The sequence below is a fragment of the Callorhinus ursinus genome, unplaced genomic scaffold (genome assembly GCF_003265705.2).
Source record: "Callorhinus ursinus isolate GAN/ISIS: 27379988/994484 unplaced genomic scaffold, GSC_fseal_2.0 scaffold29, whole genome shotgun sequence".
In the NCBI taxonomy this organism is placed as follows: Eukaryota; Metazoa; Chordata; class Mammalia; order Carnivora; family Otariidae; genus Callorhinus; species Callorhinus ursinus.
Genome location: NW_027397091.1, coordinates 10551332 through 10565474, shown reverse-complemented (window position 1 = coordinate 10565474; position 14143 = coordinate 10551332). Strand labels below are relative to the sequence as shown.

The window sequence follows — 14143 nt, the reverse complement described above, 5'->3', positions numbered from 1 at the left end:
TGTGTGTGTGTGTGTGTGTGTGTGTGTGTGTGTGTGTGTGTGTGTGTAGGAGGTTGGGGATAGAAGGTGGTGAATAAGTGGAAGCATTTCATTAGTCACTAAAGGTGCTTTAAAGGTGAGATACCCTCACCCCAGAGAGCTGTGTCTGTATAAAAGGCACTGAGGATAGATTCAGTTCATGGGCAGAAAGGGATTCAGGAAGAATAGTTCACAAATGGGCCCAGGGGGAAATCTTGGAGAAATGGGATACAGGAAGTCCAATTTGGCTAAAGCATTTAGTGTGTAAAAATAAATAGGGAGATAAGGTTGGGAAGAGAGAGGAGGACTGTGCCAGGCTAAGTAAGGCATTTGGACATTGTTCTGTGGGCACTTGGGAGCCATTGAAAGTTTTTGAATGGTTTAATGATGTAATCATAGCTGGGGTGCATACTTCTTATTAGAGTAAACTTTGATGTCTCTGTTTCCCATGTCCCCATATTCATTCTGTGAACAGCCCTTTTGGTTCTCTTTGCAGAGTGTATCCCAGACCCAGCTTCTACTGACAGACTCCACTGCCAGCAGGCTCACCTCAGCCACTTATCTGTCAGTTGGGCTGCCACTGCACCTTCTTTAGTGACTTGTTGCTTCCATGCTTGCCCTGCCAATCCATTTCATACTACAGAGCAACCTTTTGCAAGTGCAAACAAGAACTGTCATTGTCCTGGTTAAAGATTAAAGATTAAAGATCATCTTTTCATCACACTTGCAGTAAAATCCAGCCTCCTTGCTGTACCCACAAGGCCTTTTGTAACCCTATGTGACCTGGCCCTGCCTCTCTTTGAATTTATGTTCTGTCCTCTCTTCCCTCTCCCTCACTCAGCTCTTACCACTCTAGTCTCCTTGTATTTCCTGAACATCCAGGTTCCTTCTCACCTTAACGTCTCTGCATTTGCTTGTTCATCTGCCTGGAATGTTCTTCCCTCAGGTCTTCACATGGTTAGCTCCTTAACAAAAGGGGCTTTTCCTGACCCTTGATGTGAAGTAGCCCCTGCTCAAGTCACACCTTCTATTATTTACTGGGATTCATTTTCTTCATAGTGCTTATCAATAACTGGATGAATTTCTTCATTGACTTGTAAATTTACTTGTCCCCTAATCTGTTCAACTAGATGTGAGCAAGGACTTCTTTTTTTTCATTGCTATATCCCCAGTGCCTAGAAGAGTCTTGACACATAGTACATATTAATTAATTATTTAGAGATTTGAATGACTGGAGCACGAGCCTACTACACTGTTTTCAGTACAATGAGAGTACATTGAGGGTCTTGTCAGTGGAAATGAAGGGACAGAAACTAGCACAAGTACAGTACACACTTGTTGGGATTTAACATGGTTTCATGTTTTGAGTCATTGAGGAGGGAAGAGATAGAGAGTTTTGAGCTTGGATGAGCTATTAGGAACTTAGAGAAATTCCTGGATTTGGTAGGGAAAGGAACTGTTCTAGAGGTATCAAGGGTTTGAGTGCTGGTGGGGTGGAGGTTTCTAACAGCAGTTGGAATGTGAGCTTATCCAAAGTTTCCCATTCCCTGACAGGCATTGCTGCAAAGCAAACAAGGACTGTGGGCTCAGAGAATCATGAGGGAAAACCACATACTCTGCTCAACTCTCTGAACCTTAGTTTCTTCATCTATAATGTGAAAACACCTCATGGCACAGTAGTGTTGGGGAGGAAAATTTTTCCCTCTCCTTCAAAGATTCTTCCACCTGGTTGAAAGATTAAATTGACATGAGACTGATTTACAGGAGAAAGTCAAATTTAATTTCATACATACAGGAACTCCTTATACATGAGAGGTTCAAAGACAGAAAGGTACAATGAGTTATTTATGTCATGCTGAGCTAAGGAATGGGATAGGGGCCTGGGGCTTCAAAGGGGAGGAGGGCAATTCATAGGCAATAAGAAGAAGAGATGTTTGGTAATTAGATATTTGCCCTGCCATACAGATGGATTACTCAGATAAAATTTATTCCTAGTGATAACTCTAAATCTAGGAAAGACCCCCAATTTAGATTCTTCTAGGTAGTTAAGGGTGAGGCAAAAGTTTCTCTTGAGCCCTCAGGGTCTCGATTGCCTTCAGCTCAAAATAGTCCACATGCCAGAATGACACATTTTGGGGAGATTTGCTCTGACCCCCTTCAGTGGTTCTGAAAATCAAACTGTAGAAAATGCAAGTGTGGATCCAAGCCCTGATGCAGGGTAGTTTCTCAATGACTGTGAATTTCCTGTCTCCTTACCCCTTCTTTAAGAGGCTGAGGATTAAAATATTTAGTCCAGTTCCACAGTTTAAATTTGTGTTTTTTCTTTGCAAGGCAAAACAAGTAAGTGGTTTAAAAAGACAATACCCCCAGACTTAAAATGAAAATGAATGGTTCCCTGTTCCAATCCAGTCTCCTCTCCCCCAGCTTCCTCTCCCCTGAGGCTACTACTTTTAACTCTCATAGCTATTTCATTTAGAAGTTAAATCTGTAATTCAACATAACACACTTGTACTACTATTCCTTCAGTTTTCAATTTTAGATATTGTTTATATATCAAAATGAGATATCTTCATATTCATACCAGGAAAGGCCAAGATTTAATTCCCTTATATTTCCAACCCCAAACCTACACATACTACATGTACCATTCCTCCTCCTAATGTATTATGTCCCCCTCCCTTTTTTTAGTTCATCAGTATTGTGAGTTTATATTTTTGACTCCAGCTATTGACATCTGCACTACATAGTGTACTGTGATTCTATTTCCTTTCTTACACAAATTATTATTTTTTTTCTGCAGTTAATATTTGCCTCATTATTGTTTAGGTTTCTTTTTGTTTTTTTTTTTTTTTTATACCAGTCACTATTGATTGTCAAACTTCCCTCAAAATCTGAAACATTTCCTCTTAATAATTTCAAAGCCAACATATATTCTGTAAGTTTGATTTATTTTCCCTTTGGAAATATCTTTCCAGCCTCCTCTGGCTTCCTGTTTCAATTTGGACTGTCCACTTTCTAAGCCTACTGCATAGCTGCATGCCATCTGGGAATCTTTTTCTGTTCTCTTGTTTTGGATCCCCTGTTTCCAGATCTTATTTTCTTTCTCATTATGTACCCTATTCCTTCACTTTGCCAAGGCACGTTTATCCTACAGCTTTCTGAGAAAGTACGTGGGAGGTGAATTCTTTGAGACTTTGTAGAGCTTTATTCTGTTTTCACACTTGACTGACATTTTGGCCTAGTATAGAATTCTAGGTTGGAAATAATTTTCCTTTAGCATTTGTTACCAGTGTTATGTTGAGAATTTTGATGCTGTTATGATACCCTTGCTTTCCATATGACTTTTTTTCCCCCACTTGGAAGTTTTTAGACTTTTCTCTTTTTCTTCAATATTTTGATATTTCACAGTGATATACCTCCATGGCACTTTTTTTTCCATGAGTTTTTCTGGGAGGTTGATGAGTCTTTTTAGTCCAAGCACTTACCTTTCAATTCTTGGAAGTGTTTTTGAATTCTTTCTTTGAAATTTCATTTCCTCTATGCTCTTTTTTTGGAACTCCTATTATTCAGATATTGGACCTTCTGACCTGTTCTTCTGATTTCTCTCTCTCTCTCTTTTTTTTTCTTTTCTTTTGCTCAATGCATTTGCCTAAGTTTTCTCTGTGTTGCTTTTTAGTTTTGATCTCTGTCTTTTCTAGAGGGCTAACTGAAACAACTAGTGATCCTAGTAGTCTATACTTTTTAACAGTTAAATACCAAAAAACTAAACTGTGAAAACCTTCTGAGTGAGTCATACTTGTCATCTGGAAGCCCTTACCATAAGGCAAATTTTTTTAGGGTCTCTCAGGTAGGTCTTTATTCTTGAGCTGGTTGTGTGGCTGGAAGGGAATTATCCAGTCTTTTGTTTAGAGGATATCAGCCTGACTTCTTGTATCCTGGGAGCCTCTGGGTAAAGGAGCTGGTTATTTCACTGTTTAGCATGAAGACTTCCACTTCCACATCCTGTATTTACTGTGGAGCCTCCCTCCTGCCCTATGCTGAGTCTGATGCCCCCAAGACTCAAGTTCCTCTGGTTCATCGTCTCTAAAGAGTAAATATCCTGGCATCTCCTGGGTTAGGAAGAAGTGACTTCCTCTCTATGCAGGAATCTAGGCTTTAAATCAGGGGTTGGCAAACTATTTCTGAAAGGGCCAGAAAGTAAAGATTTTAGACTTTTTAGGCTACATCATGGTCTCTATCACATATTCTTCTCCTTCTCGTCCTTTTTTTTTTTTAAGATTTTATTTAGTTATTTGACAGAGACAGAGAGAGAGGGGGAACACAGGCAGGGGTGTGGGAGAGGGAGAAGCAGGCTTCCCACCAAGCAGGGAACCTGATGCGGGACTCGATCCCAGGACCCTGGGATCATGACCTGAGCCGAAGACACCCTGATAAGGGTGTCTTATCAAACTGAGCCACCCAGCTGCCCCTCGTTCCTTTTTCTTTTTTTTAAATAACCCTTTAAATTGTAAAATAAACACTCATCTCCTGTAGACAGTACAAAAACAGGTTGTAGACCAGACAAGTCATAGCTTACTGACACCTGGTGTAGAGGGTCCTTTTGGACACTCTAAACCAGCCATCTTCATTTCAGCCTCACCCCATATCCCTGCCTTCAGAGGAACTGGAGGCTTCCAATTTCTAATTCTTTTTGGGTTTCATGACAAAACTGGGTGATTTCTTATAGGTGCCCCACCCCCAATTTCAGCCCTGTCCTGCCATGAAAGCTTAGGTTTCAGCTTCTTTGAAATTTCTGCAGGCCCACTACATGAGCCAACTAATGTCCATCTTCTTTTCATTTTCTAAAAGGTCAGTTTTTTTCTTGTTTGCCTTTCTCTCTGTCCTCATTGGGCCATGCCTTTGGAAGGAGTGGAGATAAATATATGTGTTTAATCAACTAAGTTTAACCAGAAGCTTCCCCAAATCCAATTTGGTTGGTTTTTATTTTTATTACTTTCTTTGATAGTGCTTGGGTTAATTTGCATTTGTTCTCCACGTGCTTACTTGCGATGCCAGATGTTTGAAGAAGATGTCCTTGGGGAGGAAAAATGAGGGGTTTTAAAATGTAGTGTTCTTGAAATGCTCACGGTGGTTCAGTGTGTGAGATCCCAAAGAGGCCTGGTTGTTTCTAACCACCAGACTCTTATAATAGAAATACAGTTTCACCCTTATTTGTGTAAACCATCAGGATCATTTCTAAATGTTGTAATAAAGTTTGTGGCTTATTGTTTAAAATTGAATTTAAGGTAGTAAATCAAAGCTTTTGGTGGCATGCCCCTGACAGCAGGGAGAGCCTGGTAAGTGATCCCTAAGAGCTGATCAAAGAGACTTGCTGAGCATTTTTTCCTGTATTTGTGTTTTTCTTCTTTAATCTGGTAGTGTTTCCAATTCCATTCTGAATACTGTAATGCACACTCCACCCCCACTCAAGTCTTCTTGGCAGCATCTGGGATTGTCTTTGCCAAATGGCCCCTGTTTGGGCATAGGCCTGTGTTTACCATCAAGCCTATACAAGGCATGAACAACGGTGGTTGTCAGAAAATGGGCATCTTTCAAGATCTTATTCATACCACATTTTTGTTCTTATAATCAAATGAAAATTGAAAATGAGGAAAGGAAAATTCACTGAAAAATGATCATTTGCCTTTCCTGCCTAGGTTCACCTTTCCTGGCCAGTGAAGATGGTGTGCTTGGAGGAGTGATTGTTCTCCGAACTTGCAGGTGTCCTGCAGAGTCTGATTCCTCCCAAGATAAGCAGACGCTTCTAGGTAAGCTGGACATATACCTTAGGTGTGTGTCTTTTTCATTTTTTTTCAAGACGCGGAAAGGTTTATGTCCGTAAGTTAATAATGTTAAGCTATGGGAAGGCCAGAATGCTCTATTGGTATCTACACATATCTATTCTAATGATCTTTTTGCATAAGTAAACATGTAAAAGATGAATATTCATTTTTAAGTGTATGCCTAAAGCATATTTTTCAAATGGGCTTAGAATCTAGGACCTTTACTAAAGCCCAATATTAAGAACATTGGACCATGTATTTGTTCCCTGCCTAATTCCACAAAGCATGGAGATGACCCATAACAACATACACAGTAACAAACAATAGAAAGAAGCTTCTTCCTATTCCCCCTCCCAAAACAGAATCAGAACCATGTGAAGAGCTACTGGCCTAGGAGTCTGTTCTGGCTCCATTGCTTATTAGCTATGACGCCTTTGTGCATCGGTCTTACTGTTCTGTGCCACTTCCTCTTTTGTAAAATAAGGACATCTGCCCTGCCCTCCTCATAAAGCTGTGGTGAAGAAAGGTCAAGTGAGTGTTTTGCAGATTTGCAGATGTCCATCCAGATGTGCGGTTTTGTGTCTAGCCAAGTGTACCACTGGGGTTAAAAATCAGCCAGTCCTCCACAAACCTGTGGGACTCCCTCTGCCCACAGGGATGCCTTTTTCTAATCCATTCATCCAGAGGGGACATTTTTTAAAAATCTGCATAAAGGTACTGCATAAGCTAGGAGGGGGCCTTATATGTTATTTTTTAATTGACTTTTTAAATAATTATATATACATTCAGGAAAGTACACAAATTATAACTGCAACTGCTCGATAAATTATTATAAACTGAACCCACTCATGCAAGCAGATAAAAAGTAGAACTTTACCACAACCCCCAAATCCCCTGGTAACCCACCCCCATTCTTTACCTCACCAAAGTGAACCACTATGCTGACTTCTAACACCATGATTAGTTTCACTGGGGTTTATATTTTAAATAAATGGAATCGTAGAATATGTACTACATGTATCTGATGTGCATGTTACATGTGGCAGTAGTTTGTTCATTTTCATTGCTGTGTGGTATTCCATTATACAGTTATACCACTTTGTATTTATCCATTCTTCCCTAAGTATTTTTTTTTTAATATAAGTGTTGTAGATCATCCACAGGAACTGTGGTAGTTCAACCCTTTCTATAAATTTTCTTACAGAAGGTGTGGGTGGTGCCTGATCTGTATTGTATGATTGTTGTGAATTGCTGTAGTACAAGTGAGTCTGTAAATTAGAAAACCAAGCATTTCTTATGAGTGTACAAAAGTATTTTTTCTATAGAAGCTGAAAGAGCTTTCATAAAATTTTCCCCCTAATTCCTCAAAGGGGAAAAAAAATGCCCTTTGGATTCTGACTACTAACCTCATCTTTTTTTTTTTTTTTCTTTCCTCTTTCCACCTAGTATACTTGGTACCAGGTTGCTCCCAGGAAATGTAGTTTTAAATAGCTGTCTTTTATTAAATCAAGGCAAATTAGCCATTTGCTTCTTTGGTATCTTCATTGTTGACTCCTTTGAAGAAATCTTCCATGGTTGGATAGAAGGGAGTTTGTAGGAGGATGTACCTGGGCCTTCCATAAAAACTCAGAATAACCCTTAGTACTGGGGGCCGGAGGGGGGTAGTTATTAAAACTGCTTCATAGACTGTTCTAGGTTGGAGTATCAGTTCTTTACTGAGCCTGGACTCTTGCCCATTAGAGTTAATCCTGAAAATTATAAGGTTTTTTGGTTGTTGTTTCATTTTTGGTGGTGTAATATAGAAGTGCATATTTAAGGATAAATCATAGAATTTTTGCTCATCTTAAATAGTTTTTATCACCAAGGTAGTAATTTGTAAACTAATTCCTACTCTCTGTTTCAAAAAGAAGAATGAAATGTAAAGTGTGAATTTCTAAAATAAGTAAAATCTTGTCATTTGTTAAACCTAACTAGAGGAATTAATGTTTGTGAAGTTTATCTTCTAAAACCTGGTGAACATAGGCTAGTATCAACTTATAGATGATACCAACTACATGGATTTTTACATTTGTTCAAAAGAGTAATGTATGTACAGAAGCATAGGAAAGGAGATGTGAAAGTCACCATGGTCACCTCAGTCCCAGAGCCACCAGTCTCTGGTTCTAATTATTCTTGTTGGAAACACCTTCACTCTATAGAATATGTTCATGCTTCTATTTCTTGATTGGTCAGTAGGGGAAAAAAAAAATTAAGAATGTAGTTCACATCACTTTCCACTCCCTTTTCCTCCTGACTTTGTTAGCCTTCTACTCTAACTTGAAATCATACATTTTAATTTTATTGCGACTGTAACATACTATTTCTTAATTTATTTCTTGATTCCTCAACTTTATACAGTCTCTATCAACCATACCTCACCCCTTTGACTATGTAAGTTCAGGAAAATTCATGTGTTCTTTCTTCTTTCTTCTTTACTCCCAACCCTCACCTCAATCTCTAGCAATACTGTCATCATGATTAACATCCACATTCTGTCCTATAGCTAACTTGTCTGCTACACTTTGATTAGAGGTTCTGAACAGTGACAGTTAGTAACCAGCATTGGCAGTACCAAGACTGTATAAGTATTACTCACTGCAGATCCCAGTAGTGGAAGATTGGACTCATGTCTGTCATAAACTTCTGCTGTAAAAGGAGAATATTTCAAATGTCAAGGTCAAGTGGATTCTCCCATGCTATACCCTGTCAGTTGCTCCAAAGCAGACCACAACTTAATTTGCTTTATGTTTGGACCATGACTTCTCATATTGCCTTATAAAACCCTCATGAGAGTTTAACTTCATAAACTCATGGCTCTGTAATGCTAAGTAATATCTAGTAACCAGGAGAGCTCAGAAGTCTTTCTTATGTACATTCCAAATAAAACAATTCCCAAAATGAAAAAAAAACAAAAACCAAGAACTGGATTACTATATATTGATCAATCATTTTCGTCCCCAAAGAATAGTATAATTAAAACAGTGTCTAACTTAAGCTTTTTCTGTGTCCACTCTCTTTTTTGAAAATCATAAGTAGTGTTTCCATAACACCACAAGAGTAGTTTCAGTCAAACCCCATTGTCACTTGGTGGAGTTTCCAGAAATCCACTACTGAACCTCTCCTCTTGACAAATATATCAATTACAAGAGCCCCAGTGGGCCACTTCAAGGGTGGGAGGACTCAAATACAGGACGCTTTCAAGGTTTGTCCTCTGTTTACTGATAGAATTGGTAAATCTCAGGTATGAAGGAATATTCAGAATCCTCTTGTGTGACCTTGTTACATGTGCTTTATCCATAAATTGTTTACAAGAGATAGAGCTTAATTCCTCTCCCTGAGACTCTCTTAGAAGGCATAAGAATATGGCAGTGTGATAGTGTGTGACTTCTGAGGCTAGATCAAAAAAGGCATTGTGACATCCTTCTTGCTTTCTCACTCTCAGAAAGACCAACTGCCATGTATAGACAGGCAGCACTGTGGAGAGGTCCACATGGCAAAGAACTCTGACCTCCTTCCAATAGCCAGCAAGACACTGGGACTTCTTGCAAATAGCCTCAGCTCTGAATGAACTTTTGGATGACTGCAGTAGCCTTGCAGATTTCTTGACTGAATCTCATGAGGGAGAGTGTAAGTCTCTGAGCAAGAATCCCCTAACAAAGCCACTCCTGAATTCCTCACCCACAGAAACTGAGATAGTAAATGTTTGTTGTTTTAAACCACTACATTTTGGGGTAATTTATGCCAAAATAGATGACTAACAAACCTTTTAAATCCTCTCACTGCCAAATGGGCCTCTAGTTTGTCTAAAGAGCTACAGTAACAAATCAAGGTGCTCTCTTGCATCTTTAGCAGCTGAGACTATCAGATTGCATCAGTGCATCCTGGTTTCCTTCTTTGGGATCCTCTGAGACAAATGGGATCAGTGCCCTCCAACTTTACAGTCCCTAGTCACTCTTTTCTAGACTGTCCTGTTAGCTCCTCTGACTCTATTCCTATCCCACCTCCATACAGTTACCAGACTTTTCTCTCACTGGCCCAGAGAACCTAACCATGGGCTCAGAAATGGGCAGTCAGGAGAGAAGCAGGCTGCCCTGAAGCAGAAAGGGCAAAAATGAGAACCTGAACTAATGGTGTCTTAGACCAATCCCAGGCTCAGAGGGATAGTGGTCAAAAGAAGGACCACATAAGTATATGTAATTAGTTTACTATATGTCTAAGCTAAATGTTGAATAACTTTCTCTGTGTCTTAAAGTAAAGACAAAACCTGTGTCTCATACTATCACTCCCTGCTTTCAATTTTTCTGTGAGGATGCATCCATACTCCTGCCTCTGCTGGTCATTTCTCTAGAAGACAGATGGGAACTACTTAACTTGATGGGAAAGTCCTCCCCTGATCTAACCCTGGAACATGCTTTCATTGTCATTTCCAATTAGTCATTTCCCTCTACACAGCCTCAGCGCCCCCAGTTCTGGCCACTCCAAATTGCTTGGTCTTCTTCCAGAGGGTCCTGTTCTTTCCCCCAATAACTTTCACATGCTTTTACCTGTGCTTGGAATGCCTTGGGCCAGTTACATTCCTTCTTTAAAGACCCAGGACAGATATGAATCTTCTTGGAATCCTTTAGAAACCATTTTCCCCAGGTAATTTGTTCCTTCCTTGTGCTTTTTTTTTTTTTGTGCAACATGCAATTGGCATCCCTTGTAACACTCGCCATGACATGTGTTAGAGTGTCTATCCCTCCCTCTAGGCTAGCACTTCTTAAGCTTTTTTCTGAGCCCACTTATTTGACAGGAATAGATCACAGATCTCTGAGCCCCAGTGACTCACATGGAGGATCCAGGGATTTAAAATATCTTTCCAAGTGCTAGAAGATTCCACTGCCTCTGAGAATCACACCACCAGATTGTGAACCATTTGAGGGCAAGGACTGTGTCATATCCAAACTTGTACCCACCCTCCATAGTAGCCTCCACTGATTATTAAATAAACGAATTAAGTGTCAAATGGAATTTCCTTATTGATTTTTTAGAAGAAATTTTAAATTGACACTCTTCCAGAAAAATGAAATGTCACATAAAGTATGCTTACATGCTCTAAAAACAATCCAAAACAGTATGGCTCGGAAATGTTGGATAATGACAAGTGTCCGGGAACAAGAAGATTTGGAGACAGTCGAAAATGGATCACAGAAGATAACCTCTGCAAACAGCCTTGTAAAAAGGACAGTTTGGATGTAAATGTGTTTGCAACACCCATCCCTCCACCTCCCATTCCCCAGATCATGAGATGCTGGCAAAGCCCAGCCTACAAATCACTGCTTTAACGCAAAGCAAATGCTTCTCCCTGGAGTGAAACAGCTGAAAATAATTAATTTTCTCTCTGCTTTTAGAGAAAAAAAGCCCAATATATATTTTACCTGCTAAAGTACAATTACATGTGCTTTCCAGGCCTGTACAGAAGAGCTTTATTGGGGCTGCTGTATATAGTATGGCTAATAATTGTGTAAACAAAGGCACATCAAGCCTTCCAGTGGAAAAAAATGAGTCTTTTTCTGTTTTAAACTTGTGATTTGACACAAGTAATTAGAATATATGCAAATACATGGCATAAATAGCCAATCTCACTGTATGGGTGCATTTCTCTCCTTATAGCTTGCCCTCACTGTGCTGGTGGGAGCCTTGTGAAGTTCAGGGGTCCCTGCCTTAGAATGGTTACTAGGAAGCAGTGAATATGGGGATCAATGAGAAACAGACTCCATGTATTTAAGGAAAATCTTAAGCAATTAAGAATAGGAGGCATAGGGGCTCCTAGGGGCAAAAAGACTGTGTTTGGCCGGTGACCTCTGTGCCACTGTTGGGAGTCCTTCATCCTAAATAGATTTGAGGCACTCAGTTCAGCCAGAGCCCTGTCATCTGATGAACACATACGGTACTCCCCCATTAAGTTAGCCTCACCTTACACAGAGAATAACTCCAGGTTCCTTACTATCCAGGAATATGTTCATTATGCTGATAATTAAGTGTTGTATATGATATTGCTTCTAATTGTCCAGCTACCCCTTCTTTCCCTGTTTTTCATCTTAACTATGAAATGTTTCATATATATTTTAAAAGAATGTAATAAATTTGTAAGTTATAAAGGATAATAATAAAATGAACACCTGTGGACCTGCCACCCCGCTTAAGGAATTGCCCATTACCCATCTCTCTGAAGCCCCCATGTGGGCCTGACTTTATATAAATGGTATGATAAATGGTATGTCATATGATTTCTTCTGTGAGAATTTTTGCAGTTTCTTACATAATTACTTGAAAGAATAATGAATCCTTCCATCATTTCAGACTTAGCTCTATCAAATTAAATGGTTTTTCACTTCCAATTAGAACTTAATTGTGGCATTCCCTCCCCTCCTTTGCAGAACAGGCAAAGTTCTTTATCAAGTACTCTTTTTGTCACTGTTACCAAAACATGCTATGGTTTAAAAATAAAAAATGTTAGATTGAGTTGATGCTTCCTGGAACATTAAAAAGATAAAAGGTCATTTTACTGTAAGTTAAAATTCCAAACCGTCTTTTGGTTTTACTGGCATTAAAAATTTGGCGAGCACACATAAACACATGCACTTCAAAGGAGCTTCATTCTGGGGGCCCCAGCAGTATCACTGATTTCCATTTCATGGCACATGCCACCATGAGCACTTATGACTAGGCATTCTCTTGGGCTCACATGATCATAAAAATAACTCTCAGAGAAAAGGCAAATTAGCTATTAGGCTGGTAGTGGGAAAAGAGGTACTGATAGATGCTTATCTGATGTTAATAACTTGTCTTAGAAATATAACTAAAACTTTGTTCTATAAGAGGGTCCAGTGTCATGGTTGGAAGCTTTTTTCTTTTTCTTTTTTTTAATTTTTATTTAAGTTCCAGTTAGCATACACTGTAATATTAGTTTCAGGTGTACAATATAGTGATTCAACACTTCCATATAACACCTGGGGAAGTGGGTAGAAGCTTATTTCTTTAGTGCCCCAGCAGTGCTTTGGAATTGATACATTGATACATTCACTGTAGTCTTAGGATAGAGGGTGACATTTTGGTTCTTATTTAAAGATAAGATGGAAGGAAGCAAATTAAGTAGTTATCCTTAAATGCAAAGTAAATAGGCAGACATGATATTTAAACTTTTCAACAATAGGGCTGCATTAATTTATTGAGGTAGTGCTCTGAGATTTGTATTTTTCAGAATTGTCATTTTTAAAACAAAAAGTTGTTGATTACAAATAGCTATAATCTGCTTTGTTCGCTTTATAAAAACTTTTTTCCCCTTTAAATATCACTAATGTATGTTTTAAAAATTAGAAATGGATGTTTCTCTGAAATTTTTTTCTCCATCATAAGAAGTATAGTACTAGCTGTAAACTAAACATGTAGTCCTTTTTTTTTTTGGCCACAAAATTTTCCATTTGATATAAAGAATACAAAGATTTATGAATAGAATTCTAGTGTTTATGTAATTCTTATTACTGTGGTTCTCCTAAAACTCTCAGAAAAATATTTTGACAAATTTTATAGTCAGTTTTCATCTGCTCAAATGGTAATAGAGATCACTCTAACATGAAATAAATCCTAAAAAAATATTTGTTGAATGAATGAAATCATGTTTCAGTAAAACTTGTTTCACTGAATGCTTTTCTGTTCAGCAGAGAATTCCCATGTTCCAGCCAGTGGACCCTATTTCCAGTATCTAATACAATAAAATGATAAAAGGGGTGCCTGGGTGGGTCAGTCGGGTAAGTGTCCGACTCGATTTCAGCTCAGATCATGATCTCGGGGTCATGGGATCAAGCCTCGAGTCGGGCTCTGCCAGCAGGGAGTCTTCTTGAGATTCTCTCTCTCCCTCTCCCTGTTCCCCTCCCCCCGCTCATGCTCTTCCTCTCTCAATAAATAACTCTAAAAATAAATAAAATGATAAAAAGGGAAGAGAACCAAATTGTCCTTTGAGGCTTATATTACTATTTGACCAACATTCTTCTCTTCCTTTTCAGTCAGCATCCTTCTTTAGTCTTGAACAAATCAGAGTGAGCCTTGGAAAGAGAATATAGTTATTTTCTTGGCTTAGTATAAACGGGGCTCTATATAACTTCAATCCCATCCCCCCTAAAACAGTTCAGTGGTGAAAGTTTTTCAGAGAGGTGAGCCAACTCAGAGCTACTTAATGGCCACAATGGAACATACAAGATATGAATCTTAAGGATTCTATGTCA

At 38.9% G+C, this 14143-nt stretch overlaps 1 protein-coding gene across 1 annotated transcript in view; it reads left to right on the top strand.

Annotated features, from left to right (window-relative positions):
• Positions 1-14143, top strand: part of TASP1 (taspase 1) — a 264833-nt gene that overhangs the window by 196829 nt on the left and 53861 nt on the right. The window contains exon 12 of the mRNA XM_073878472.1: positions 5715-5825. Within this exon, the coding sequence (XP_073734573.1) occupies positions 5715-5825 (111 nt within the window). The remainder of the gene's footprint in view (positions 1-5714; positions 5826-14143) is intronic.